The sequence below is a fragment of the Phalacrocorax aristotelis genome, chromosome 19, assembly GCF_949628215.1.
Source record: "Phalacrocorax aristotelis chromosome 19, bGulAri2.1, whole genome shotgun sequence".
NCBI classification, from domain to species: domain Eukaryota; kingdom Metazoa; phylum Chordata; class Aves; order Suliformes; family Phalacrocoracidae; genus Phalacrocorax; species Phalacrocorax aristotelis.
Window position 1 is genome coordinate 9674220 of NC_134294.1, and position 26139 is coordinate 9700358.

Genomic DNA, 26139 nt, shown 5'->3' on the forward strand with positions numbered 1-26139 from the left:
AATTGCTGCCCTGGAAGGTGACACTGAGAAACTTCCTGAAAAAGGTTGGGGTGCCCAGGGAGCAGGCACTGGAGCTGAGTCCTCTGGAACAGGCTTAGGAACTATAAAAGATAGCTAAATTGGGGAAAAGGAAACATGTGGTGTTGGTCTGGGTTCGTGGTGGTTGTTTCATTTATCTCTTCTGGAAAAGGTTTTATTTCTCTTCCCTTCTTGCATACATATATGTTTCTCAGCTAAAGAACTCTCTTACCTTTCTTTGAAGAATGATTAAATAAGGTCAAAGGACTTTTACTCTGGAGGAAGTATCCATATAGTGTATTCCTTAGACATTAGTTTTTCTTGAGTAGCTTCACTGATAGGAGCCAGCACCACTGCTGGTATTGGAACTGTGTCGGAAGCTCGGTCTGCTAAAGAGCATCACAACAATTATGTGGATCACAATAAAGCAGACAATTGGGTCAGGACAGTCTCTTCACTCTTGAAAGCTGCTTGCATGAAGAGTGGTATGATCTGCTTTGCTTTCTCATTTACTATGACCATCTTTTTCCTTCTCCTAATGCTTTTGCTGTCTTGGCATTTCTAGAAGCAGTCAAGGCTTCTTTTCTTGTCAAGAAGCTTGGAAGGCCTGCCCTTGTTATCTGGTTTAACTCTCTGAAACCACGGGTAAAGCATTTTGTGCAGGATTTTGACCTTCATGGGGCTTGTAAGTAGCAGCCCCAGTGTTAGTCCTTTCTTACGCCTTGTTCCATTCCACATACTAGTTTACCTTTCTTCTGCCTTCCTGCTCGTGCCCCTGTTACATTCTTGGCCCTGTTCCTTTGCCTGCAGTGCCCAGCCTTGTCTGTCCATTTGCTGTAGGTGGAAGTGTAGGGAGTGGAAAGGAAGAAGGAGCTGTTAAAGGGAGGGTTCGGGAGGGTGCGTGCCCGAGCCCGTCCTTGCCTGGCCTCAGCACAGGACCATGGACAGGGAACGGGGGATGACCCTGGCTGCCGCCGGAGCCCTCGGAGGCACGAGGTAGTTGATCGCTGTATTGATGGTGTATGAATATACCGAATAAAGCTGATTTTTTTTTTTTTTTTTAACTAGCTGTCTTCTTGCTTGGTGCGAAAACAGATGTCCTCAGCAAATAGAACTATGGAGTTGAGCATTGCTTTCCATTCCCCTCTATCCTTGAGCACATCAGCTTCTTCACAGCTCTTCCTCCCTGCGGTTCTGGTCTCCAGAGATCTGAACTTCCAGTCAGCCCTGGTCCTGTCCCTGCTGGTCCATGTCCCCAGGTTGTCCAATAGCATCTGTAGGGAAGAACTTCACGGTGGGGAATAGTTGCCAAACTAAATATCCAGTAATGTTGCTGTATTTGTTCTCAGGATTATTAGCTCGGATGATTCCTATCAGCTGTGGTCCTTTGTAACTGCAAATAGAGTGTATCATGTCAATAGCTTTTGTTTGTTTGTTTGTTTTCTGAAGATGTTTAAATAATTGGTAGAAACCAAATACTACTCTTTGTATGTTTTGTAATAACAATGTTATTCAGGAAAAAAAAAATCTAGCAGTGTTATGAGAATGCCCTGCAATGACACGATATATATCAACCTATGCTATGGGTCTGTAGCAGTTTTTGCTACAAATGATGGGAATAGCCATGCTTGAATCTTCTGTCAGAGGCAATTGACTTGCTGCAGAACAAAGCTCACAAATGCACAAGCTTATGTTTGCTGTGGATGACTGGGTAGCGTGATCCTTTAGGAAAACAGCCAAACACAATGCAGGCTTAACAGTACCCTTCTATCTATATATTACAGTACATACGTACAGACCTTACTAAACATAATTGATTTATTACCGTTGGTTGGTTGGTTTTGTTTATAGTACTATATAATAACCTGCTTCTGCTTCTGCTTACTCATCACGTGAACCTTGGATTCCTGTGTATTCACAGTAGTTTTTCTATGCTAGGGTATCTTTGGACTTTTCTGTAAGTACTGTTGTTTATATAGAGTATACGTATATTCATTTTTATCAGCAGTAGATATTATAGTCTTCTTCCTAAAACAATATCACAGTCTTCCTGAGGTTTAATTTAGGTTGTAATAAGGAATTATCAAGCTAACCTTGCTGCAGAACTAGGTGACTGATGCATATTATGACACTTTCACGCTTGTTCCATTCTTAAACTTACACCATGTGTTGTTTTTTAAGTAGATTATTGAGGCTTTTTCCTACAAATTATTGTCCTGGAGTGTGCCCTGCACAGGCGTCTGTATAGCTGAGGATTTAAAGAAATGGACTTCAGCTTTAATGCTTCTGTCTCATAAGGCTTTGAATGCAACTTTTAAAAAGATGTTACTACTAATGTCAAAAAGGGAAGCAGCAATACTCTGCTGATTCTTTTCTTTGTGGTTTGCATGGTGGGGTGGGCAGGTCAGGCTGTTGTCTTGCACTTTTTCTGGCTCAAAGTGAAGATGAGCAAAAATACTAAAGCAGCAAATTGCAAGAGATAGATGAGGCTTAAGAGTAGTCTTCCAGATTTCACTGCTGAAGACTACTTCATGCTCTGTTAACTGCACAGTGCTCCACCTCATTAGTTTTTTGTTACAGACTATTTTATTGGAACCCTATTAAGATTTTGCTGTCTTTGAAGATGGTGCCCTGTTTCATTAGCTTAAAGAGCAGGAGGATAAGGGCTTGTACCTACAGTGGGGATGGAACAAAGGCAGTTCTGTCAGAGGTGTTCTTAAGCTTTTCTTTATTTTTTTCCTGTCCAGATTTTCACATTTAGTGTATACATGTTCTTCCTGTTTTCATCACAGAGCTTAGGATCACTTATCACTCTAATATCCACAACTGATACTAGCGGACAAATTTCAGGTAGCTCTGTAGAAGTTCAGTGCGTGGGCAGGAGCCGCTGGCTAATTTAAGAGGTATCCTAATAATCATTGTCATTTAACTGTCCTACTTAGTGTAGGGTCACAAAAGCAGACCTTAGTTTTTTCACTTTGCTTTCCAAATGCATAATAGCTTTAATCCTTCACTACTTGGAGATTTTTTTGTTAATTAAATGGAACCTCTTCGAGCTCGGTGATTCACATTTCAGGACAAACGTGTACTTAACGGGCAATGTTGGCATAGGTCTCACTGGGCAACCTGAGGTTTAAAGGGGTTGCTTCAAGGTTATTTTGTAAATGAATGTGCATTTCTTGGCAGTCAGCCGCGTGGAATCTTCCCTTTGCTAAGAGGCAGAGTCCAGTTTATCAAATAGTTCCTTCTACAAGCGTTAACTGATTTTTCTCTGTGATGACTGCCTGACTTTCTGACTGATGTTAACCAGAGTGGAAAGCTGTCCCTGGAGATGGGAATGATCAACAGGAGTCAAAATTAACAAGGGTGAAGGAAGTAGACACCAGATCTTTGTCTTCTGATTTGGCAAGTTGAGTATTTCTCCTACACTGGAACTAAGGAATGGGAGAAAAGTCCTTTTTTCTGCAAGAATTCCCAAGGCAGATTTATGATCTAAGAAAGTTCTGAAGAGCAGTCACTATTTAGCCTGTTACTCTTATTCCTTTGCTACGCACATATTTTTATGAGTAAGGCTTGTAACAGACAGGACCAGCTGGTTAATTCTGAGCAGAGTCTGCTGAAGAGATATGGAAATAAGAAAAATGCACCTGTGCTTGGAAGCATATGGCTTCCGTGCTTGAAAGAGTGGGATTAGGACCTGTATCACAAGGAAAGGATGTCTATCTGATGTGCTTATTCAAGCACAGGCCTGCCTTTTCTCTTTATGGCCTTGCTGCCAGCTATGTAGCTTCTTTATTCTAATGTGGAGATGGATCACCTGGTTAAGAAGAACCCTCGTACATCAGGAAGTGAAGAACATGTCAGACCAGGAGAGGAAAGGCTGCAGATCTTTGCAAAGAACAACACTCAAACTAGCTTTTAGGTGGCCTTTATGTTCCTGCTCTCATTCCATCCATTTCTCTACCAGTCCTTGTGACAATCCTTCTTCCTGAAGCTGGAGAGAATGATGGGGAGGTATTTCTGGCTGTTTGTAACAGCTCAACTCTGTTCTTGGCCTTTTCAGCTGAGGAGGTGGGTTGCTTTACAAAACCTAGAGCAGGCCTATAGTATCCCATCCCAGCACCTGTGTAGCTTTTCTAAAAATCCTCTACAAGACAAGCAGGAGCTGTGCTTAGAAGGAAATAATCCATTGACAACCACCATCTGTGGGAACAGGGTAGTGCCGGAAGCCTCCAAAGCCGCCTTCATTCACCATTTGTTTCTGCCACCATACTGATGTTTTATTTACATGATGATCTCTTTCCATGTCATAAGGAATAACTGAAGAAGGTGCAGAAGCAGCTATATAAGGTGGGATAATTAGTACTGCCACAGCACAGTAAATCCTTTTCCTGTTCTGTAATTCCCCAAGGCATATTTAATCAGTCTTGAAAAGCACATAAATGCTACATGTTATAGACTCTCTGTTTCATGTGAGAAGTATTCTGATCATAGCCTACCCTGTTGATAAGTGCAGACATAGTGAGATGCAATGACGAGACAATGTGTTACTGTCATACCCATTGGCTTCCCGAGCAGAGCGCCTGTTCAGATTTCTAAATCCTTTAACTCTCCAGTTAAAGAACAGCAGCTTCCTTTTCTCTTACTAGAACTCCTAAGTTTGAGGGAACCATCAAGCATTTTCTGTGGTTACACCTCTATGTCTATAAGGTAATACACTTACTGAGGTGTGCCACAGCAAGTCAAAAAGATGCGTTATTAAAGGTGGCTGTAACACCGATAATGTAAATCGGGGGAAAAAATGTCTTTGGCCTTCTGATGAGATTGTATCTTGATAAGACAACTGAGATGCTGAATTGCAATGTTGCAGCTCCTCTGGAGTCAATCATGTTTCCTCCCACTGCTCCTTTCATATACCTGTTCACTGTATTTTCTGTCCTAGTTTAAGAAAAAATAACTTATGCTTTACATACTCTAATAAATGTTGCTTTAGGCATGTATGTGCGGTTTCTTTTGAATTGTGTTCTACTCTTCAAAAATTGCTCTAAAACTTGTTTAGAGGTTTACTGAGTAGAAGTAGTATGATCCCTTTTTTGGGGGTGGGGGGGCGGGACAGGGACAAATTTGCCTTTTTAAAAGCCTGTATAGTGTTCTCTTCAGGTTAAATGGTTTATACTTGTTCTAGATGGAAAGTATTGAAATATCAATGCTGTGAATATTAGAAGAATGCTTCTCAAGTCTATAGTGTTGCAGCTAAAGGCAAATTTTCTCTTTTACCACTCCATCCGCTTTCCTCTTTTTTTCCAGAATTACGTTTGTTCTAAGCCTCTGAAATGCTTGTGTACAGGAAAAAAGTGAGCTAATATAACCTAAGATTTGCTTTAAAACTGACTTAAACAGGTAATTTGGACATTTTATTTCAGTTTTGAAAAGACTTGTTTCAGTTTGGATTATGTAAACTGAGAGTAGATTTAAGATATACCACAATAAGTTGTCCTTCAGTAGAAGTAGGTGTCTTTGTATGGGGTTTTGCTCTTGGTAAATCAAATAAAACCTGATTTATTTTCTTAATGCAAACAGGTTAGACAAACAGGAGAGACTTCCTGATTTCAGTGGGTGTTGGTTTGGGGTGGTTTTTTTTTTCCCCCACAAAAATATAATCCAGTTTGCTTCAGAGTATCACAGGAATCGTCTGCTACTTTAACTGGCAGGCACCCAGAATCTAGAAGGTGAAAGGAAACATAGTAGGTGATATCATAACAAACTCTTGCCAAATTGAGGTTAGAGGGAATTTCCATTTTCTTTGTAGATGGTATTAAAAGTTCTTATTTACAGTGAGGGCAATGACGGTATCCACCAGCCTTTTTCGTGCCAGTTCTAGGGAGAGAAGGATGCTTAGCCATCTGCTCCTGATGCACAGCTAACACAGAACCTGTAGGATGGAGAACGGGTGATAGAATATGACTTTGTATAATTTTAATAGTGCAACTTACCTTGCCTTTTTATCACCTGTTTAAAATGCAGATGGAGTGGTACAAGTTGCCTGTGAATGCTGTTTTCTATGGGTTAAGTCTCTTCAGTGCAGACTGCCTCCTATGGAGGTTTTCACATGATCAGTGTTGGGACCAGAATGACTGTCAGGGAAGACTATGCTTCTATCCTGTGAAGGATCTGATAGAAAGCCTGAAAACAAGAAATCATATTCTGCTTTTAAAAAGATATGATGTTTAGGTGTTTGAGAGGAGCTATTACAGTTTCAGAGTCTCTATCGCACATAAACATCAGGCACAGAAACGCACAAGCGTGCCTGTAGAAGACAGGGAGGTGAGAGACAGAAAGACCTCTTGCTGTGAACCTTTTGCTTTCCTGAGTTGCCCAATTCTTTCAAGAAATTACGAAGCCAAGACATGTGACAAACATGCTTTTAATTACCAGTGCTAGTAACTGTGCCAGGAAATGGTGCTGGTTCTGGAAGCAATAAAAAAGCAGCAGGCTCCCCTGCTTAAACTCATCTTTAAAAAGAATTTGTCTCCTTTTTCCATGTCTTCAGAACTCTGCCTGACATCACCTGGGCCTCCGCACACAGTCTGGCGAAGAGGACACTTTCTGACTTCCAAGAAAAACAAATGGAAATGCAAAAAGCTTGCATCTGGCCTGTTACCTCATCCTTGGCCACCTGGGCTTGAGAGTCGTCAAGGCATTCCCTGTTCCTTTTTGCTTGCTACATAATAAATTAGAAAGGCTGTTGAGAAAAGAGATGCTCACAGAAAGCAGACAACACTTAATGTTCAAAAAGTTAGGAGGACTTATCTACATTATTTCTACATGAACTGGAAAGTTTTTCTTCAGGAATTAAAGAATCTGGATGTTCAATAAAAGCTCCGTGTGAAGCCAAGATGCAAGTGACCTGTCAGTTATTTGTCATCACTAAAAAATATTACTTTTCCACAACCCTGGTTCTGAATTATGGACAGCCAGGCTTTACTCCTTCTGCCTTGATTACCAATAATCGAAGACGCGTAGTGCAGTTTCTTCACCCTTGCTGAAGGATTTTACAGTGCTCAACAGACATGCAGGAAGACTGTCATCCTTTGTGTTAAGAAACAGACAAAATTGGCTACAAATGCTGTTCAGGAAAGCTAGTAGAAGCTTAATTCTGATGACAGTGGGTTTTTTTAATCTAGTCATTGATGATTCCTAAGTCTTACTGTGCAATGTTTTTACAAAACCCTGGGAGAACAAACCATGCAAAAAATTGCAAGTGGCATCTGGAATGGTCTAGGTCAGATGCCTACACCATTTCTGCTTCTGTGACTTGTATAGTAGCCACTTGTCAACTACCGATAGGCACATTATCTAGCTTTGACCAAAGTTTTATTAGCTGCCGTGGATTTTTTCAGAAGGCAAAAGAATAATTTTAAAAGGAAAAAGTGGAAGTTACAAATACGTGGCTTTTTGCAGATGCAAACTTCCAAACAAACTTAATTGATGAGTCTGCCCATTGTGTTTCCATAACATACTGCCAGAAGTGGTTTCACAGCTGTGTCTGCTGTGTGCATAATGAAAAGGAGGATCTAAGCAAGTTCTTTGCTACTTTTAAATCAAAATATCTGTTTATATGGGGTCTAGAACGGGAGTGAGCTCCACATACATTTGTTCTATGTGGTCACAGTGAAGGCAAATTGCACAGCACACAATGACTTTATGTTCAAAGAAGTGCATGATTCTTTGGCTATAATTCAGGTTCTTTATAGAAAGCCACAGTTCACAGAACTTGAAGACTGTATACATCTGAAAACTGCTAAACACTCCAACTACCTCAGTGTTTACAGTGCTGCTTTTCTTATGAACTGTAATGTCCCAATCTGGTGCTTAGTGGCAAAACAGACTAATTCACCTGTATTTCTCTTCAGTTCTATGATGACCTCGTGAAATAAGGTGCTGCTGCCAAGGCATTTTGGTTGCAAGCAGGCACTGCAGTCGGTAAAGTGCCTCAGCCTTCCCTTTGCATTTGTACCATAAGTTATTTCACTTCTGAGAATAACCTTTCTTTCAGCCTTTGCTTTCAGGGCTTCTTGGTTCTTACTTATAAACTTACCTGCTCTGTAGATGTCATTGAAGTATTTCACAGAAATACAAACTTAGCCAGTCTCTTACTCTGCTTCTGTGGTCAGATGATGTGCGTTGTTGTGAAACGCAGGCATACCTGCATAGGTTTGACAACAGTTTCTTGTGCCAACAAAACCTGTTATGTCATTAATTCAGGCTTCTGCACTCTCAAATGACAGAAGTCAGGGTAGAATTATCCACTTAATCCTTTGATTGAAAGGAAGATTGCTCCAGACATTTTATTCAGAATGTATTTTCTTTCTGTGAATGACTATTCCTTGAAATAGTTTAGGAAGCCAGTTGTGGTGTAAATGAGTCTTTTATCCTCAGACATTAATTTGCACTTATTTATGTTGTTTTTTTTTCCTCCTCCACAGGCTTTGTTTTGATTTAGGGGAATTTTATGCTGCTCCTGAAGCTTCAGTATAAAACAGCAAAATCAAACCACCTGGAAAAATTGTTGTAATGAGCATCTCGCTGTTTAGGAAGCAGATTGGCTTCTGCTTCAGGTATAGAAAAGGAAATTAAGGGTTTTGCACTCTTTGGAGCACTTCAAAATATATGCAGAATGCACTAACAAAATGTAAAATTCCAACTGGCTTTGGTCTTTCCAAGGAGAAACCACCAGGTGTTTTGAGTTTTTGCAGGATGGCTACATTAATTCTCATACTTTACATGTGGATTAGAAACTACTCACACGCAGGATTTTCCTCTGTTCTATGTTGGCCCTAAATCAGAGTTCTTCACCCGATGTGCAAAATGCTGATCAACACGCAGACTCGGTGTTTGTCTTTAGCGCCAGTCTGCAGAGTCAGGTGCCGGGCATTTAACACCAGCCAGCACACTTTTTAGAAATACATGGGGTCTTTAATGCAAAATGATAACAAAGAAGAAATATCCGATTGGTTGTTGGCATAAAAGTTTATCTGCACGTGTCCTAATTTTAGTTCAGCTCATTATATTAAGGTGGGCTTATATTTACATTTAAAGTCTCCTCCTAGGGACCTGCTTTTTAGTATTATAATTACCAAAGGTAACTAGAGGTCAGACCTTCATCCTACTGCTACCACTAAGTTACTGCTTAACTTTGCATCCTACTGTGGTTTCTGCTTGAACAATGGCTCACCCCAAGGCAGGTATTTACAGGTCCTCATTTTAGGGACTTTCTATTCTGGTTGTCTGGTTTCAGGACAGACCATCGTGGTTGTCTTAACCCTTTTGCATCACTAAGATATTGTCCACTGGTGCAAAGGTCGCTCTTTGATTTATAAATAGATGGGCAGCTTTTCATGTGTCCTGCCCATGTCTTTAAGTTTGTAAACCTGATGTAACAGGCACTTAACTTCTCATGGCTGAAAGTACGGAGAGAGGAGAGAACACTTAGGGTAGGTATAAAAAGAAAGATTTATTTAAATATACTTAACTTCACAGTTCAGGCTTCGGTATGACATTTATTTTCTCACATACTGCTTTACATTTACTTGTATACAAGTTTATCAAAATGTGTAAGTGCGGTTTGGTGAGAATCATCTGCCGTTGTAACCTTCTGGTAAATGGAGAGATGGGCTGTCATTCTTCAAACATATGAATTGCATCCTCTAAGTTGAAATCACACAGAGGGGAAAATCACCCCTTACGTGACCCATTGGTGGGTTTTCATTCTCTTTTTTGAGTAACATTTACTGAAGACATAAAATACTTGGGTTTGCAAAAGGTTAAAAATGATGCTGAGTGCCATGACTCAAACATGCATTTTCTTCTCTTCAAGACCAAAGTAACAGTAATTGATCAAAGAGATAGGGTGGCTGGTGTAAAGTCTTTCCAACCTCAGAGTTACAAAAATAGTACCAGAAATGTATCACATCTACATGTATCACACTTGCAACGTACATAATGTTTACATCACCTAAAAGATCAAAGTTGAACGATGCATGACTGAAGGTGGTGCCGTCCAGCTGCACAGTAACATCTATTTCTAACATCAAGTCAACCACAGCTTTTCTGTGTTTCCACTGCCTCTCTCAAGCCAATCAGTGTAATACAACAGCACCCACAAGCTATTATGAAACACTTTGCAGCTCTAGATTTTTATGGCTTCCTCTCTCCTACATGAGGTGTGCAGTGGTCAGGCCAGGGATCTGTTTCTAGGACTGATGGGATCCAAAATAAAGTCTGTCTGTACTTGCACAGGAAACCCAAGGCCATTGGCTTTGAGCCACACTTCAGGAGGAGCTGCAGCTCTAGACTCAAGAGCATGCCTGGTAATGGTAATAGAGACCATGAGCGTCTCGTGTGGCTCTACTTTGTGCTACAGATCTCCTTTTTACTGTCAAATGCTTTCAGACTGCATGTAAATTATGGCTCAGGCACCACTTATAAGAGGGACCCGAAAGCCATTCTGCCCTTCTATTACTGCTTCTAAGTGCAGTACTTCTTCCTGTATGTAGAGCAAGTACTGCTTCTTAGAAATAAAATTCCTAGTCCTAAAGGAAGAAAGTCAGCAAGCTAGATTGATGATTTATTTATTTATTTAAGAGATGGAAAAGAGGCACTTTTTCCATAGTGGCTGGGCTATTTAGCACTCTGAAATTCACAGATTCTGCTACCCTCTCTATTTATGTGAACAGGTTCTTGTTCTGCATACCAAAAGGAAATTCAGTTGCAATTGACCTGGACAGTCCAATTCCTAGTTCATTAAAAGATCTCTGAATTCTGTGGATTTGCCATGGTCCCGATATTCACCTTGTTCTTCCTCAGGAAAACGGCAGCTGCAGGCATCATCTTCTTGAATTGACTGTTCAGGTGTGGTACGCACTAAAGAAAAAGATCAAATGCTCACTTTCTGTTGTATTTATTCAGCCGTTCACAACTGACTGCAGGAAGTCAGCAAGAAATATTCTTCCAAATGATTCAGTAATCTGAAATAATTCCTCTACAGCACGTATATCCGATAAAACTAATATTTTGTACTTTGTTATCCCTAATGCAGCAGAGGCTGCTACTGTTCTATTTGCCGTGGAAATGAAAAGACGACCAACATGGAGTTAGATTTTTGGAGTAATGCTGTTGTCTCCTGTACTCACAATTACACTAGAAGATCAAGCCCTTATGTCTAGGAAAGGCAAGGGGGAGGGGGAGAGAGAGAGAAAACACAAACAAAAAAAATCCCAACTATAAACTATGTTGGATGCAATTCCACCTCATCTTTGTGCTGAACTCTCGAGCTTCCCCAGGCCTTACTAGCCCTCAGAGGGCAGTGCTGATTCAGGCTGACTCTGTATCTGTGTGGCAGTGCATCCTGACCCATATCCCCTCTTCAGCTGCAGCCAAAGTTCAAACATGCTCATCCCAGGCCATGCGTACTGCTTCTGGGCAGACAGAACTGGAAAGTGCTGTTGCCACATGTGCCAGGGATGGTACTTGGAAGTAATAAACAGAACTGACCCTTAACCGTATCAGCAAGGCTCAGCTGAGCTTTTTCACCCCTCATGCATACTTCACTTCTATGAATATGCATGCAGTTAACCTGCAATGTTGACAGAACACCCACAGGTAACTGCTTTCTGCAATAAAAACTCCAAAACCACTTTCCTTTTAGTTGTTTCTGACTTAAAAGGCCAAAAACTGAAGCTATCTGCAACTACCTTTGAAAGATACTTCACAACCTGGATTCCTGATTTCTGCCTAGTTTCAAAAAGGAAAATTGACTTGAAGAGTGTATCTATCTTACTTTTCTTGAAGACAGCATGTAGTTTCTTTTTCTGCCAGACGCTGAAGCATACACATGAAGGTAGCAGAAACACTACGCACAACAGCCCAGCTACAGCAAGCGCAATTCTGATAATGTCCATCTGAAGGTCCTTCCCTAGGAAGCAAACAACAACCTCTAAGAAGCATTATGGAGCAAAATTCTAGTGACCTTGAATTAGCTAACACCTTTGTCTCCAACTCTGCTTCTGGATAAGTCTGCAACACTGGAAATAGGTAGAAGAAAGAACTTTTGCTTTAAATGATAAGTGACTGAGCTGTAGTATGTTGCAAAGTAGGTCGCAATTCTTCAGCTCTATAAGCAATATGATACGACTCACCTGCCACAGTGACAGAAAGTGGAATTGCAGGAGATGTGGTAGGTAGAGTAGTGACTAAAGTGGGATTATCTGAAGCGTCTTTGCAAATGACGTCTTTTGCTGCAGTTCCAGGCTCCAGGACCTGGTTTGCAGAGCACCTGAAAGACATTTAAAGCAAAATGGGACAGGGGGAAATAACGGGGAAAAAAAATCCAGTTAAGTGTAATAGCTGTAGCATTTATTTTTAGATTACTTACTTTGTCCAGTTTTTACAGGAGCCATTGGGTTGATCGTTAAAAGTTCCATAGCGGCATGTTTGGCAACCTTCAACAAACAAGGACAGGTAAAGGCGTAAAAAGTGAGCATTTAAAACAACACATGAAACATTATTTTTGCCTACTTGTACCATAAGTATGATCCAAATTAATAGAACAACTCTTTCATAAGTAGCTTTGAATATGCAAGTCAAGTCTTTCTCTGTGAGCTACAGACCAGTACAGTCCGTGGCTACAGCACCCGTTTGTTTGGCACAAGACACTACAAATCATGTCAAACTCCGGAGTTCCCAGCTCAGTTTCCCCCACGCTGGCGGCAAAAGAGCTGTCATGCAAAGGGAACTAACCAGTGCACGTTTTGTGCTGCAGGGGGGCTCAGAATTCAGTGTGTTTTTCTGCTGCCGTGCTCGCTCCACGCAATCTGTTTAGCAGCAGTGGCAGCTTTCATCTTGCAAGGTCCTTACTCTAGCTGTCTCCCCGCTGCGCAAGAAGCAGCGGCGCGCCCGGTGCGGTGGACGCGGGAGGCTTCGGCTGACGGGGAAAGGCGACCTTACCCCTCCCGGTGTTCTCCTGGCCCACGCCGCAGCTCCGGTCGCACCGGGAGCAGCCGTCGCCGCTGCAGTGATAGCCCTCCTTGCACGTGCATTCAGCATCGCTTTTTGAGGAACACTCTTTTAAATACCTGAATGTTCCTGGAGGGTGGAAACGAGCCTCAGGTTATGGGCGTGCTCAGCCCACCCAGCGCGGCGCAGCAGAAGCTCGGGCCCCTTGCTCTTGCAAAGGCGAGGCGGGGGGCTCCGGCCGGGAGCTCCGGCCAGAAGCCCCCCCATCGCGTTATTGGGCTGGCGCCGTTTTCACTCGCCGCGTCGCGACAGACCAACGCGCGCAGTTGCAGCCCGGGAGGCCGCAGAAGCGCCGCGCGGACCCCCCGCCGCCCCCCGGTACCTTCGCACTTCCGGCAGAGCGTGCAGCCGCGGAGTCCCGCCGAGCTGGAGAAGGTGTCGGGCGGACACTGCCTGCAGGCCGCGCCCGCGCCCCGCCCGCAGCCCGCGCTCACCACGAAGGTACCTGCGGGCCGAGACAGAGGGTGGTTGCCGCGGGGCCGCGCCTGGCGCCCCCCGCCCCACCGCGCCCCGCCCCGGCCCTCACCCGCCGGGCAGTCGGCGCCGCACGGCAGGGCGGTCGCGGGCCCCGGGCTCAGCGCCAGCGCCAGCAGCGCCGCCGGCAAGAGCGCCCGGCCCGCCCGCGCTGCCGCCGGTCCCATGGGGTCGGTGCTCGGCGGCGCGGCCCGCTGGAGTGCGCGCGGAGCGGCGGCCGCCGGCCCTTAGGGGCCGCCCCCGGAGGGACCGGCTGCGTCAGCCCGGGGGCGGCGGGGGAAACCCCGGCCGGGCGGGGCTTTCCGCCCCCGCCCCCCCAGCGCGACCCCCGGCTTTGCCGGGCAGCGCCCGCAGCCCTCTCAGCGCTGCCGGGCAGCGCCCGCCGCCCCCCACGGGGGCTTCCCGGTGACTCCCGCGCGGAATCCCCGCCGTGGCTTGGCGGTCCTGCCCGGCCTGTCCGCTCCGTGGCAGCGGGCCTCCCCGGCCGCGCCCCCGAAAGGTGAGGGGGCAGAGTGTGAGTGGCGAGGCCGGTGCGCCCCGCGAGGGCACCGACAGGTCCGCGAACGCCTCGCCGGGCACGGAGGCACCGCGGCTGGGGACGAGGCGAATCCCGCAGCGCGGGGATAACGGAGCGCTGCAGCCTAGCAGCAGGTCCCGCTGGCGCTGAGCGCCTCCCCGCGCGGGTCAGGCCGGGCCGGCCACGGTGCGACCCACGCGAGCTGGGGGGGGGGAAGTCACGGCCCATCACCGCCCGCGGGCGGTGGCGCGCCCCCGGCGGTGTCCGGCCGCGCGGGCCTGCCCCTGCGGCTCGCGGCGGCCAATGCCCGCCGCCCTCGCACGGGCGGGGGTGTGGCCGCGGGCGGTGCCGGCCCCGCCCCGTGTCCGGCTGCCGCGCGCGTGGGCCGGCGCCGGGAGGGGCAGCGTGGAAGGAGTTCTCCACAGTGCCTTAGAACAGGCAGGCGAGTGCGCCCTTCAGCTGGCGCGTGCCCTGCGGGCAGGCAGTGGGTGCGAGGGCCGGCCTCGCGGGTTTTGAGTGAAGTGCCACGTGGGAGGTACGCGAGACTTCCCTGCGCCAGGTCCAGGGCAGCTCCGGCGAAGTCGTCCCCTGCGGCTTGCTCCCTCGTTAGGTGGCCTGGACTCGAGCTGCTCGGCCCGAGCTCTCGTGAGCCCATCGCCCGGGAGCCGGGCCGCGGCAGGGCTGTCCGCAGCCCGAGGGGCCCCTCCAACAGCTCTGTCTTGTCTTTCAGAATACTAAAACCTCTCCTTAAAACTAGGCAAAACTGCCCGTAAGCCACGGCGTTTTCTGCGTGCCGCGAGCCTCGGGGAACAGGGGTGCTGGTGGGACGTCTCGGGCAAAACGCTGACGCGGGTCGGCGCGCTCTGCAGGTGGGAGGGCTGCCGAAGGAACAGCTCGCTTCGGCGGCGGGCGCCTCGCGATTGCACTGCCGGGGGAGGGCGGCGTTGTGGCGCCGGGGGGCCCCGGGGCGCCCGCTCAAGCTGCCTTTTGGGTGAGCGTGAGCGAACCGGAGCGTTTAGCAAAGGGAGTGGGGGACGAGACGGGTGTCAGCGGCGCGTCCGGCCGGGGAGCGCAGGCACTGCGCCGGGAGCGGGGGGCGGCGGAGGGCGGGCCGCGGGGCGGGGCCGCCCAGAGCCGCCCGCGCCTCGGCTGAGGTGAGTCGCCGCCGGTCGCTGCTGCTCCTGCGGCCCGGCTCGGTGGCCCTGGCCGCCGCTTGCGGAGGGCGTGGGTCTTGCCGGGGGTGCGTGGGGCCCGCGGCCTGGTCGGGGTTGCGGCGGCTCCGCTCGGCGGCGGGCGGGGAGGCCGCTTGCTTGTGTTCCGGGGGCCGAGTCTGGCCACGGCCGCGCTCCGCGCCACGCAGGCCCTGCGGCCTCGCCAGCCCCGCTGGTCGTGGCCTTGTGAGGCCCGTGCTGCGCCGAATGGCGCCGTGTCCTGACGCAAACCCGCGCCTTTCCTCCGGACGGGCCGAGCCGATGGCCTTTAAAACCTCCCTCGCCTCCGGTAGCAAGCTGTTTGGTCGGGGCTTTGAAGGCAGTGGTTTTCTTAAAGCCAGCCTTAAGAGTTTCTGATCCAGCCCCCTGCCAGGAGTCACCTTCTGGAGAAATGCGCACGGACCCGCCTGGGGGAACGCGTTTAGCTGAAAGGCTGGAGGCCGCCTGTGCGCGTGCTGGCGCTGGGACGCGGCGGGAAGGCCTGTACTTACTGCGCGTGGAGCGCTGAAGTGACGGGGCTGTTCTGGCTGACTTGGTTCTGCCTTCTCGGAAACCAGTCTTGCCCTGGTAGCATTTACAGCGTGACAGCTCTTTACACGTGCACCCACAGGATACCAATGCTCAAGAATTTGTCTGTGTTACAATAAATGTGTAAGGGCAGTAGGGAGAGGCTGCATTTTGCTAGATTAGGGGAAAGAGAAAAGCTTTTGGGATCAGGTGCCTCTTCGCATCTAAAGGCTAATGAGAGAGAGGCGTGCAAACTACGATTTAGAATATTTTTCTGCAACAAAAAGCAAATGCAGTGTTTCTGCATTGTGGCCATTCAGGTAGTCTGTTGCTGGTTAGGCAAATTCATACAAAAATTAATTTTGCAGAATCCATGTATACCATCAAGATTAATTATTAAGAAGCTCTGGGTTGTGCTGAAGTTATTGCTAATACTTATGGTTTGAGTGTACTTGTTCAGTTGGCCTCGTGTTTGACAATACATAAAGCTGCCCTAAAAGTGGGTTTTGACACACTGAGTTAGCCTGGGCTGGTTCTGCATGGTGCAGGATGTTCTACTGTATATTACTGCATTCTAGAAACGGCATCTTTCTAAATGAGGCTAACAGCAGGGAGCGAACCTGACAATAGCAGAAGTTGCAGCAGGATGATGGGATGCTTTTCTTTTGCATAGACAACTAAAGGTGGATCTCATTGTAAGAAGAGCTCCCAGGTGCTGCGTGCATTTCTGAATGGGAAGTCCCTACGTAGGAAAAAAATCCCTGTCTCGTAGAGTGGATAACCTGTGAAATGCCTTTTCGCGTCACAGCTGCTTTCACAGACTTCTGTCAGACCAGTATGAGTTAGTGTGTATTTTACATGATGTAGCTAAGGTTACTTGGACTTAACCTTCAAATGGAAATTTGGCCATTCACCTCAACTTGAATTTAGGAGCTAAAAAAAAAGGTCTGAACCCTGGTTTGTTCCATTTGCTAAATTCTGTGGTCTGCTCCCCCATCACACATGTGCACACACGTTTCTCCCCCACAAAATTGTGAAATACCCAGAAAATCTATTGCTCAGGCTTTGCAGGGGCACTGGTCGAGTCATTATAAGTCACAGGAAACTCTTCATGAAGCGTGCTGTGTGGAAACTAAATACCAGACATGAGGTCAAAGCTCATGCAAGCCCTTTTATAAATGCTGACCTGGGTGGGAGTAACTAGTCTGGGTATGAGTGAGGGTGTGCGAATTGAAGTCGACTCTGCCACCCACCTTGAACTCTTCTCTCTGGCATACTCAAGTCATGTAAAGTCTTTATTAGGCCAAGCTGCTTCCTGTTCTGGTGCTGATGTGCTGTGCTTCCCACTGCACAAATGCCTCAATCCCTTATTATAATCAGGCATTTCTTGTAAGAAGCTCTTCAGCTAAATGGGATTGCTGTGAATGTTAATTAAAGTTAGTGAACCATTTTGACGTGGCTTAAATATTTTGACATGGCTTAAACGAAAGATAATGCAAAAATGCAAACTACTTACTGTTGCGTTTAATTGTTAGGAAGGATCTATACTGGGGGTTTGTCTTCTAACCACCTTGTGTCTTTCTACCCCACTCAGCCCCTCCCTTCACAACCATCTCACCTGATAGCGACCTTTCCAGACATGGCCTCGAAAAGAGCATTGGTGATTCTAGCAAAAGGGGCAGAGGAAATGGAAACTGTAATCCCCACTGATGTTATGAGAAGAGCTGGGGTGAGTATGCAGACAAAGAAAAATCTTTTTGTGAGTGCCTGGTCAAGGGAAAATCTTGGCCTCAAGTTGATATTTGTTGCTAGGAGTTCAAGGCGTAGCCTGTTGCATGAGGTGAAAATTTACCTGTGCCTTCTTACTGGGTAGCAAATATTTGTGCCATGCCCCAAATAAGCATGCATGACAACGAACATTTGTGCAAAAGAGAAATTTTAAAAATATGAGCCTAATATAGACTAGAGCAGATGTTTCAAGTAAGTCTGACCCTGTCTGAAAACATGGCCTCTCCCATGCATAATAAGAGGAAGTGGTTTTTTTGGCAGGGGTCTGAACAGCTCAGTACATTACAGCTCATGGCATTACATAGCTTTTATTGAGCTGCTTTTAAAATTCTGCTATTAACTAGAATTCTATCTGGTGGGATTCCTCATGCTGTTTGTTCCTTTTGCAGCTGTAGTGGTACGCAGTGTTACTATCTGATTAGGTAGGAAAATAAGATTTTAAATAAATATACCAACTTCACATGTATAGAAATGACTGAAATAAAGATTACATTCTCCCACCACCTTTGCCATTCCATTCATGTACTCCCGATTTTGGCTGCCATAAGAAGCACAAGCTTGTCTGTTTATTTAGTGAATGTGAGCTCTGTCATGCACATCTATGATATTGTGAGCAGGCATCTAAAAGTCAAGGGAGAAAAATGAATTCTCCATAAGCGTATTTGAGAATGGCCTGAGCCTGCAGACAGACTTTAATTCATTATCTGACCTATGTAGTCCAGCTTTCCTGGGTTGTATTGTTTTCTTTTGTTTAAAACCTGTGGGATCAGATGTTCTCTAAATGTCCTGTTCGAAAAGTTTAACTATTAGAGGTATTTGTGAATCTCTAGGTGAATATCACTGCTTACCATGTGCGTTTGGACTTATTCATGGTTCGGGGAAGCTTAAGTGTTGTCCTGTTCTTGACAGCTTTCAATAGTGCTTTGCTCATTCCACGTACTACTTGAATTGTAACGATACACATACTCTTCTGTTAGATCAAGGTGACTGTTGCAGGCCTGACGGGAAAAGAACCAGTGCAGTGCAGTCGAGATGTCTTCATTTGTCCTGATGCCAGTCTTGAAGATGCCAGAAAAGAGGTTGGTCATCACCCTAGTCTGATATAATGGCCACCGTAGCCTTTCTCACAGTTTCAGCAGTGAATCTCAAAAGCTTATGCATTACCTTTAGAAATATGTTATGTGGTATGTTAGCTCTGCGCAGTAGTGAATCACAGAACTGCACGTCCTGCAGTCCCCCTCTTCAGTGTTGTCCTGCTTCATAGCATGCTAGGATCAGACAGATTTCTTAACTCTGCATGGGTATTTGTTTTTGCAAAGCATCAAACATAGAGCTTTATTTTGCATGTTAGTCAGCCCAACAAAACAGCGTGATTTGGAAAAACTGAAAAGTTCTGATGGGAAGCTAAGCAATGCTGTAGTTAGACCTGTACAGTAAGGTTGGAGCAAAACCACTTGTCTTTACAGTGCAAGAGCTGCCATTTGCTTGCTGAAGCTCTTAAATGCCATGGGTTAAAGTTAGTTCTGTGACAGACTTTATTGACAATAGGCTCTTCCTGGAATAGGAAACAGTATTTTGTTGCACAGGTGGAACTGGTTCTCTGGTCATACAGATCCCTTTGCTTCTCGCTTGACTCAGCTGTAGTGGCCTTAAAACATTTTAATATATCTACTGGCCTCTGTTCAACAGAACAGTTACGGTTTTTGTTTGTTTAGGGGCCTTACGATGTCGTGGTCCTGCCTGGGGGTAACCTTGGAGCTCAAAACTTGTCAGAGGTAAGGTTCTGGTATCTTAAAGATTTATGGGCATCCTAATGAGTAATGGGTGGTCTGCACTTGCTTAGTAATCCTGCAAATCCAGTTCAGCACCTGAACATTCTCTTCTGAATCAGTCAGTAAATTAATTGTTAATTGTCTTATGCCTTCTTGTGAATATATAGGTGGGACAACTGGGTAAATTCTTGGACTTGAGTACCTAGTTAAGCAGAATAAAAATGGAAGGGTGCTCTGTATTGTGGGAAGATCTCTGTTCGTAATCATATGAAGATGGAACAGTCACAAATGAAGATTTACCTCCATGAAATATAAAACAGGCTGAACCCACTGGACTCTGTTCCTTTGCTCAAGAATTCTCTCTGGTGCAAAACTGTTGTAGTGGTGCTATAAACACCTTGTAGAAGGCAGGCGGACAAAGAAGTCGATTTATCAGATAGGATTTAGATGGTATCACAGTTTGTAAGCCCTGGAATATGAGACAAATATCCCATATAAATGTTCTTAAGAATGATAGAGGCTATCTGGAGGTATCTCATGAATACTCTTTCCTATTTGTCTCATGAAGTTTTCAAACAGCAACTTTCTATGGCCATGAATTAACCAGCTTTTTTGGGGGCCAAATACTTCCTTGCAGTTCCTTCTGATTTCCTTGCCCTGTCCTTGTGGGCAAGTATTTATTGTTTTTGGTTTTTATTGCCTGCTGTCCTGAGGCAGGATGGAGACTTGTCAGCTGGTTTCCTTTGTAGAAGTTGTTTGTGAATTTGCAGTGGAAAATATTTCAGCTGTGCTTCAAATAATCAACCCCAAACAATGGCTTGTGATGTGGTTTCTTCATACAGTCTCCTGCTGTGAAAGACATTTTGAAGGACCAGGAAAGCAGAAAAGGCCTGATTGCTGCTATATGTGCAGGTGGGTTAACAAGACATCTTGCTTTGTAAAGCATTTGGATATTTTGAAGGGGCATGCAGAGAGTTTCCTGTCTTAGAAATCTGTATCCCTGTAATTTGGTAGCGGGGATTTCTACTACACACGCAACCATCAGCATTTGAACTTTTTGTAAAATTAATAGCAGAGGAATCTCTCAAATACTGTGAATACTTATCCTGCAAGTTCTGCTTGTTACCCAGTTTTTTTTCAAATCAGTAGTGTTACTGTCTTTAAAATAAAAAGTGAAAGGTAATGTGCTAGGATTTTTTATAAGATATTTTCTTATCCTGGTGATCTTTCTGCGAGGACACAGCACTGGCAGGACATCGTTGCTATAAATTTATCTCACATCTCCTCTCGTGCCCTTTAGCTTCAGAAGGAAGGCTGTAAATATAGAATTACAGGCTCACCCTTCCTCATCTGAGTGGTAGCAAAAGATGGAATTGCTCTGAGGAGGGGGTTGTCTGCGTACGTATTCTGCACAGCTATGTATGCAGTTCATTCCTTTGTAAGATTTATATGTAAAAAAGCAATATGAACAATTACCGATACTCCCAACTGAACTGAGAGGCTGGCCTAGGTACCCGTAGGTGAGAATGAGGAGAGTGGCGATGAGCATGTAGAAGACAGTCTAACAGAGTGTGTTTGTGGAGCATATTTTTGCTTTTGTTTTCTGGTACATCGCTGGGGGTTTTTTTGCTTTCATTCTGCAGTTAGGTGATACGCATACAGAGTTGTGAACATTTTCGAACTTGGCAGTGGTAGTAGTCTACTCCTCTATCTGTATTTCTTCCAGAACAGTTGCAAATTCACAGTTGCCCAATAAAGGCCTTTGCTTGTAATCAGGATGGTTCATTTTATTTAGGTATAAAGCTTCTTAGAGCTGATTCCAACTGAACACAAAGAAGGTTATTTCCTGGACTGTATCTGAAATGAATCAAATGTACAGAAATGAAACTCACATTTGGCAAATTCTGCCTTCAGTTTCTTTTGGAGTTCCCGTAAGGATTTTCTGTCAGATGACCTCAGGCTCCTTGACACAAGCTCCTTCCTCAATTCAGGCCAAGGAGGAAGTATGAAAAGAAAAGAGAAAGACTGTTAAAACCAAAAATTTAGCAGTTAGCCCATGATCTGTCCAAAATAATCCTTGGCACACAATTCCAGCATGTAAAGGCTTGCTCAAATGAAATTGTGTCTTGTTAAGTCTCCAAATTGAAGACTTAACAAGGTTGTAAAGTAATTGTACCTAGTTAATGTCCAGATTGAAGTGCAGACTTTTTGTCACATAGTTTCAAGCAGTTTTAAATAAAATACATTATCTGGAAGTAAAATCAGAAGCAGCACCAATCGTTGGTAGGACAGCTGTGTGAACTGGGTGTTCTCTAAACCTTCTCTTTTCTTCATCTGTTTCTCTGCACAGGGCATTTTGTGCAACAGAACGGGAGAGATTATACAGTTGTGTTCTTTTTGAGGCTTTTTGCTTCAGAGATGGCTAGCACCAGTTTTATAGAAGTAGTCTGTCCACAGTGAGCTTTGGCCCCTCGAGGACCTAGTGCCCAAATGCGTGTTCTTAAAAAGTTTTTGTAGCAGAAAACTGTTCCTCACTGGTGCAACTTGGTGTCCTTGCAGGTCCTACCGCCCTTCTGGCCCATGGGATAGGGTTTGGAAGCAAAGTCACAACACATCCTTTGGCCAAAGATAAAATGATGAATGGAGGTATGTAATGACTTACAAGTTTTGCTCTAAACCCTTCTCAGGTTTTGTGGTTTTTTTTAGCTGAACCCCTGATTTAAAGAAAGGAAAATAGCTTTTGTGTCATATTTTGTATCTCTGAATTTCCTTAATGCTTTCCTGAACGTAATCAATATTCAGCCGAATATGCTAAGACTGTATTTCTCAGTCTCTTTAACCTGAAAAATACAGGGCTGTATTAGCATTCACATCTTTGCGGAAAACAAGCTGCTGCTGTCATCCTAGGAGCACTTTTTTTCCTTAACCTCTTGAGGCTGAGCCATCTCTTGCCCTTCTGGTTCTTTGCCTCAGTGGTCCCAACTGCAAATCCCAGCAGCACCTTTTCTGCTCTGCCATGGGTAGTGCTTTGGTGGTGTGAACAGCTGATGAGGCCACGCTTCTTTCTCATACCTGAAGGAAGTGGTGGTGAAGGGCTATTAAGAAGTCTTTCTCTGAACATTAATGAATATGAAGGTGAGCAGGAGGTGGCAGGGTTCCTCCGGTTTCCTCTGCATGCATTTGGAAAAAAGAAAGTTATGAACAGCTACTCCAAAGCAGTCTGACTCCCAAAAGTAACCCCACAGGAACTGCCAGGCGCAGCGAGTGCTTCGTGATGAGCTTGTAGAAGCAGAAGTGCATTCCCGTACCATGCAAATAAGTTGCCAGAGCTCCAGATTGGCCCTTTTCCTCCCCAAGGACTGCAGGCAGGGATGAGCTGCTTGGTTCCAGAGGGGCAGGGGTACAGATCCCGAGACAGGCAGGCTGGGCCCACACAGGGGGCCAAGGTGCCTTCTGCAGGGCACGGTGCTGGATGCTGTTGGCAGGGAGCCACCGCTCTTCAGCTGCGGTAGCCTACAGGTGGCAGTGCCCTGCAGCAGGCAGGTCTATGCTCTGTGGCAGCTGTGGGCAGTGTGCTGGAGACTGACCCTCTTTCTGTTGTGTGTCCTCCCTAAGCGCACTACTGCTACTCCGAGAGCCGCGTGGAGAAAGATGGGAACATCCTCACCAGCCGCGGCCCTGGTACCAGCTTTGAATTTGGGCTGGCCATTGTTGAAACGCTGATGGGGAAGGAAGTGGCGGAACAGGTGAAGGCACCCCTGATACTGAAAGAGTGAAATCCTAGTGTGGGACAGGGAGTAGGACAATTTTGGATGGAGAGCATTGTCCTTTGTAGAATAACTGCAGATGCACTGTTGTAAATATATTTAATTGTGGGTGAAATTAGCAACTGTACTTACCTAAACTGTACTCACCTTAACAAACCAATGGTCTTTATTTCTGGATAAAGATCCTGTTAGCAAAAAGCTTCATCACAAAAAAGCAGCCAGTAGCTAATAATCTTAGTTAGTTCTTGGGTTGCGTTTAAAAATCACGTGGGAAAATGTTTGCTGAGTAAATAAAAATGAAGCAACCCTGCTTGTGTGTTGTTTCTTTGTGTGTTTTCTCCCAACCCAGACCTGTGAAACCTTTTTATTGCTATGGCTAGCAATGTACTATTCAAAACAACTTCTGTCTAGAATCTCACACAGTTCTTCTGAAGTATGAGCTGAAACGAGAAGGTGGTCAAGCACTGGAACAAGCTCCCCAGGCAGCAGTCATGGCCCCAAGCCTGCTGGTGTTCAAGAAGCATTTGGACAACGCTCTTAGGCACGTGGTTTAACTTTTAGGTTGCCCTGTGCAGAGCCAGGGGTTGGACTTGATGATCCTCATGGGTCTCTTCCAACTCAAGATATTCAGTGATTCTGTGCAACAGATTATTAAGTTGTAACTTAGAATTTGTTAAAACAACATTTATTTTCCTGTATACAAATAAAGCCAGTAACTAGTATTAATTTTAAGACAGCATAGAACTAAATCAAAAGCAGGAATATTCTTACCTTGGGAAGCACCCTAGGGTTTCTGTAGCTAGCAGGTTGTCCCTGATACTGTTGGGCTTTGACTTCTACTTGATTACAGATCCATTGAGCTACTTAGGCAGCTAATAATCAGCATAAAGCAGGAAGTTTGGACTTAGTAGCTTACTACCAGTAGCAAGCAGTGCTGGTGTTGCTTACTATAAATTGGAACTTGCTACAAGCCTAGCTTAAGTGAGCATATGTCAGTTTAGAGGAGTTGCTGGGCAGGTCTCTGGAGGAAGTAGTGGACCTGTATCCCCATGAGAATTAAGAATTTGGGATTGATTTTTGTCTTTGCTGCCTTTCTTTTACCAAATAACTCAGCTGTTACCTGGCTCTGTCAGCAGTGCGCTTAGAAGCTGGCACATCACTGGACTCTGAAGTTACCACAGCATCTGGAGACGTGGTTCCACACACATCTGAAGTGTACAGTCTGAACTTTAGAAAATGACTGCATAGGTGCCTTTCTGATTGCTTATTTTAATGGGAAACATGTTCACTCTCAATTACTGCCTTTGGTAATGAAATACATAGGTACCTTTGCCAATTTAGAATTAAGAAATGTCTCTACATTGTTGGTATCTGCTGGAAGAACTGCTTCAGCTGTATGCTCTGCTTCTAATTTGTTTAGGAAATCTTTCATATGTTCCTCTAGCTTTGAAATATGCTCAAGATATGCAAAAACTTGTAATCTATGTAAGATTGGGCATGTTTGGTCATTAAATCTGCACGTCTAACTGGTATTGCCATGCAAATGTAAACCAAATGATGGAAAGATTGTTTGTCCTAGAATCTGGAATAATCACTTGGTTTGTAAGTGGGCATGATTCACAATACAGGAAAAGCTGTGCATTCCTGGGCTGTAGTGCTGCTTTATAGCGTTAGAAGGAAAATATTTCCATGCTTGTATTATATATAGGCTTCCAGAAATCTTTTGATGCAAGGTGTTAATGAAGCAGCCAGAAGTTTGATTATACATTTTTATTTTTTATTCTAAGGCTGAGAGAGTTCAGTTTACAGAAATGAGGTTTTCAATGTGTACATTTGGGCTTTCCCACTCCTATTAAAGGAGTAATAAGAAAAGCACTCAGTAAAATGAGCTGAGAGTTCATTAATGTATCTGGCTAACTTGCAGATTCTTTCACCGCCTTCAGCAAAAAAGGACGTGGTTAATGAAATGTGGTAATGCTGCTTGCATCACAATTTCCTTCATAAAGCTGACCCTGTTCTCAACCTTGTATGTTGCAGATGTCCAGCAAACCTGAATTTACCTGGGTTCTCTGTTTCTGCAAAGGTGTCATTAACTCAGTCTTTAAGTTGGGGGAGGTATATGAACTAAGATTAGGCTAATTTTCCTCTTAGGTGAAGTGTTACGAAGGAATTTGCTGATTTTAGGAAAAAAAAATTGCCTTCCAATTTGTGAAATGCTTTTTCTTCCTCTCGCTTTATCCATTTCACACAGAGGTTCCCTAGCTGCTACAGATCTCTTTTCGTAAAATCCTTTATCTGCTGCTGAAAGGTGAGATGAGGTACTTTTCCGCTCAGTGTTTCATGAATGCTAAAAAATTTGTGCCTTTTTATTATCGGCAAGCCTTAGTTCAAAGCCTGTGGTAATTGGATATTTGCTGCCACAGAACTTGGCTTAAAATGAAGAGTCCATCCACTCTAGCTAGCGTTTAACATTGTGGTCCCCGGCAGTTGGAGGATATGGGGGACTGTTTGTTTTCCTGCTGAGAAGGTCAGCAGTTAGCATCTGCTCTGTGCCTCACGTCACCTCTCAGGAATAGTGTGGGTTTTTTCCCTCGATTCTGGTTGTTGTGTAGGCTCAAATGCATCATTGAGAGCGAGCTCTTTTATTGAATTGAGAAGTATTACAGGACTTAGGAACAGGAACGTATGCAAGATGGCGTAGGTGCTAGTGCCAGCAGGGAATACTTCTGATGCTGAAAAATATTTTCCTTCAGAATGAAGGATCTCTGAACCAGAAGAAACAAAGAACATGTGGAGAGCAAGCAGTCTGGTTTTGCTGCGGTTCTTTGGCAAGTTTCTTTCCAAAAAGGGAAAGCAAAGTACACAGGCGCAAATCCTAACCCAGGAATACATCCCTCCATGCAGCAGAGAAAGGATGCTCTTCTAGAAGGAGAAAGGCATTATTTTTAAAATAGGTGGAGACAAAGGCAACCATAACGGATGCAAAACAGCCTGCACACTAGCGCTTACAG

The 26139-nt window shown here is 45.0% G+C and overlaps 3 protein-coding genes across 9 annotated transcripts in view; 2 read left to right on the plus strand and 1 right to left on the minus strand.

Moving 5' to 3' along the window:
• Positions 1-6700, plus strand: part of PER3 (period circadian regulator 3) — a 44093-nt gene extending 37393 nt beyond the window's left edge. The window contains exon 22 of one of the 2 annotated variants that reach the window (XR_012663714.1): positions 6569-6669. Coding sequence is in view for 1 of the 2 variants with exons in the window: in XM_075113904.1 (XP_074970005.1) it covers positions 6569-6580 (12 nt within the window). In the remaining variant the exon portion in view is untranslated. Of the gene's footprint in view, positions 1-6568 lie in introns of both variants that reach the window. The other variant, XM_075113904.1, reaches the window with a different exon arrangement.
• A 2812-nt stretch (positions 6701-9512) lies between these two features.
• TNFRSF9 (TNF receptor superfamily member 9) lies at positions 9513-13866 on the minus strand. The gene is made up of 7 exons (XM_075114063.1): positions 13619-13866; positions 13415-13537; positions 13024-13161; positions 12452-12518; positions 12216-12352; positions 11858-11992; positions 9513-10941 (listed from the first exon to the last, which is right to left on the minus strand). Exons 1-7 carry the CDS (start codon positions 13731-13733, stop codon positions 10814-10816), a joined length of 843 nt encoding a protein of 280 aa, XP_074970164.1. The 5' UTR covers positions 13734-13866; the 3' UTR covers positions 9513-10813.
• On the plus strand, positions 13421-23438 carry PARK7 (Parkinsonism associated deglycase). Of its 6 annotated transcripts, none has more exons than XM_075114057.1 (7): positions 13421-13533; positions 17396-17530; positions 18567-18668; positions 19305-19364; positions 20204-20273; positions 21921-22007; positions 22977-23438. In XM_075114057.1, the coding sequence occupies exons 2-7, from the start codon at positions 17441-17443 to the stop codon at positions 23135-23137; spliced, it is 570 nt and encodes a 189-aa protein (XP_074970158.1). In that variant the 5' UTR covers positions 13421-13533; positions 17396-17440; the 3' UTR covers positions 23138-23438. The 6 variants fall into 6 exon arrangements, with proteins under 6 accessions (XP_074970158.1, XP_074970160.1, XP_074970161.1 ...); XM_075114059.1 differs by lacking the exon at positions 13421-13533 and adding an exon at positions 13890-14065; XM_075114060.1 differs by lacking the exon at positions 13421-13533 and adding an exon at positions 14465-14618.
• Positions 23439-26139: the final 2701 nt, after the last annotated feature.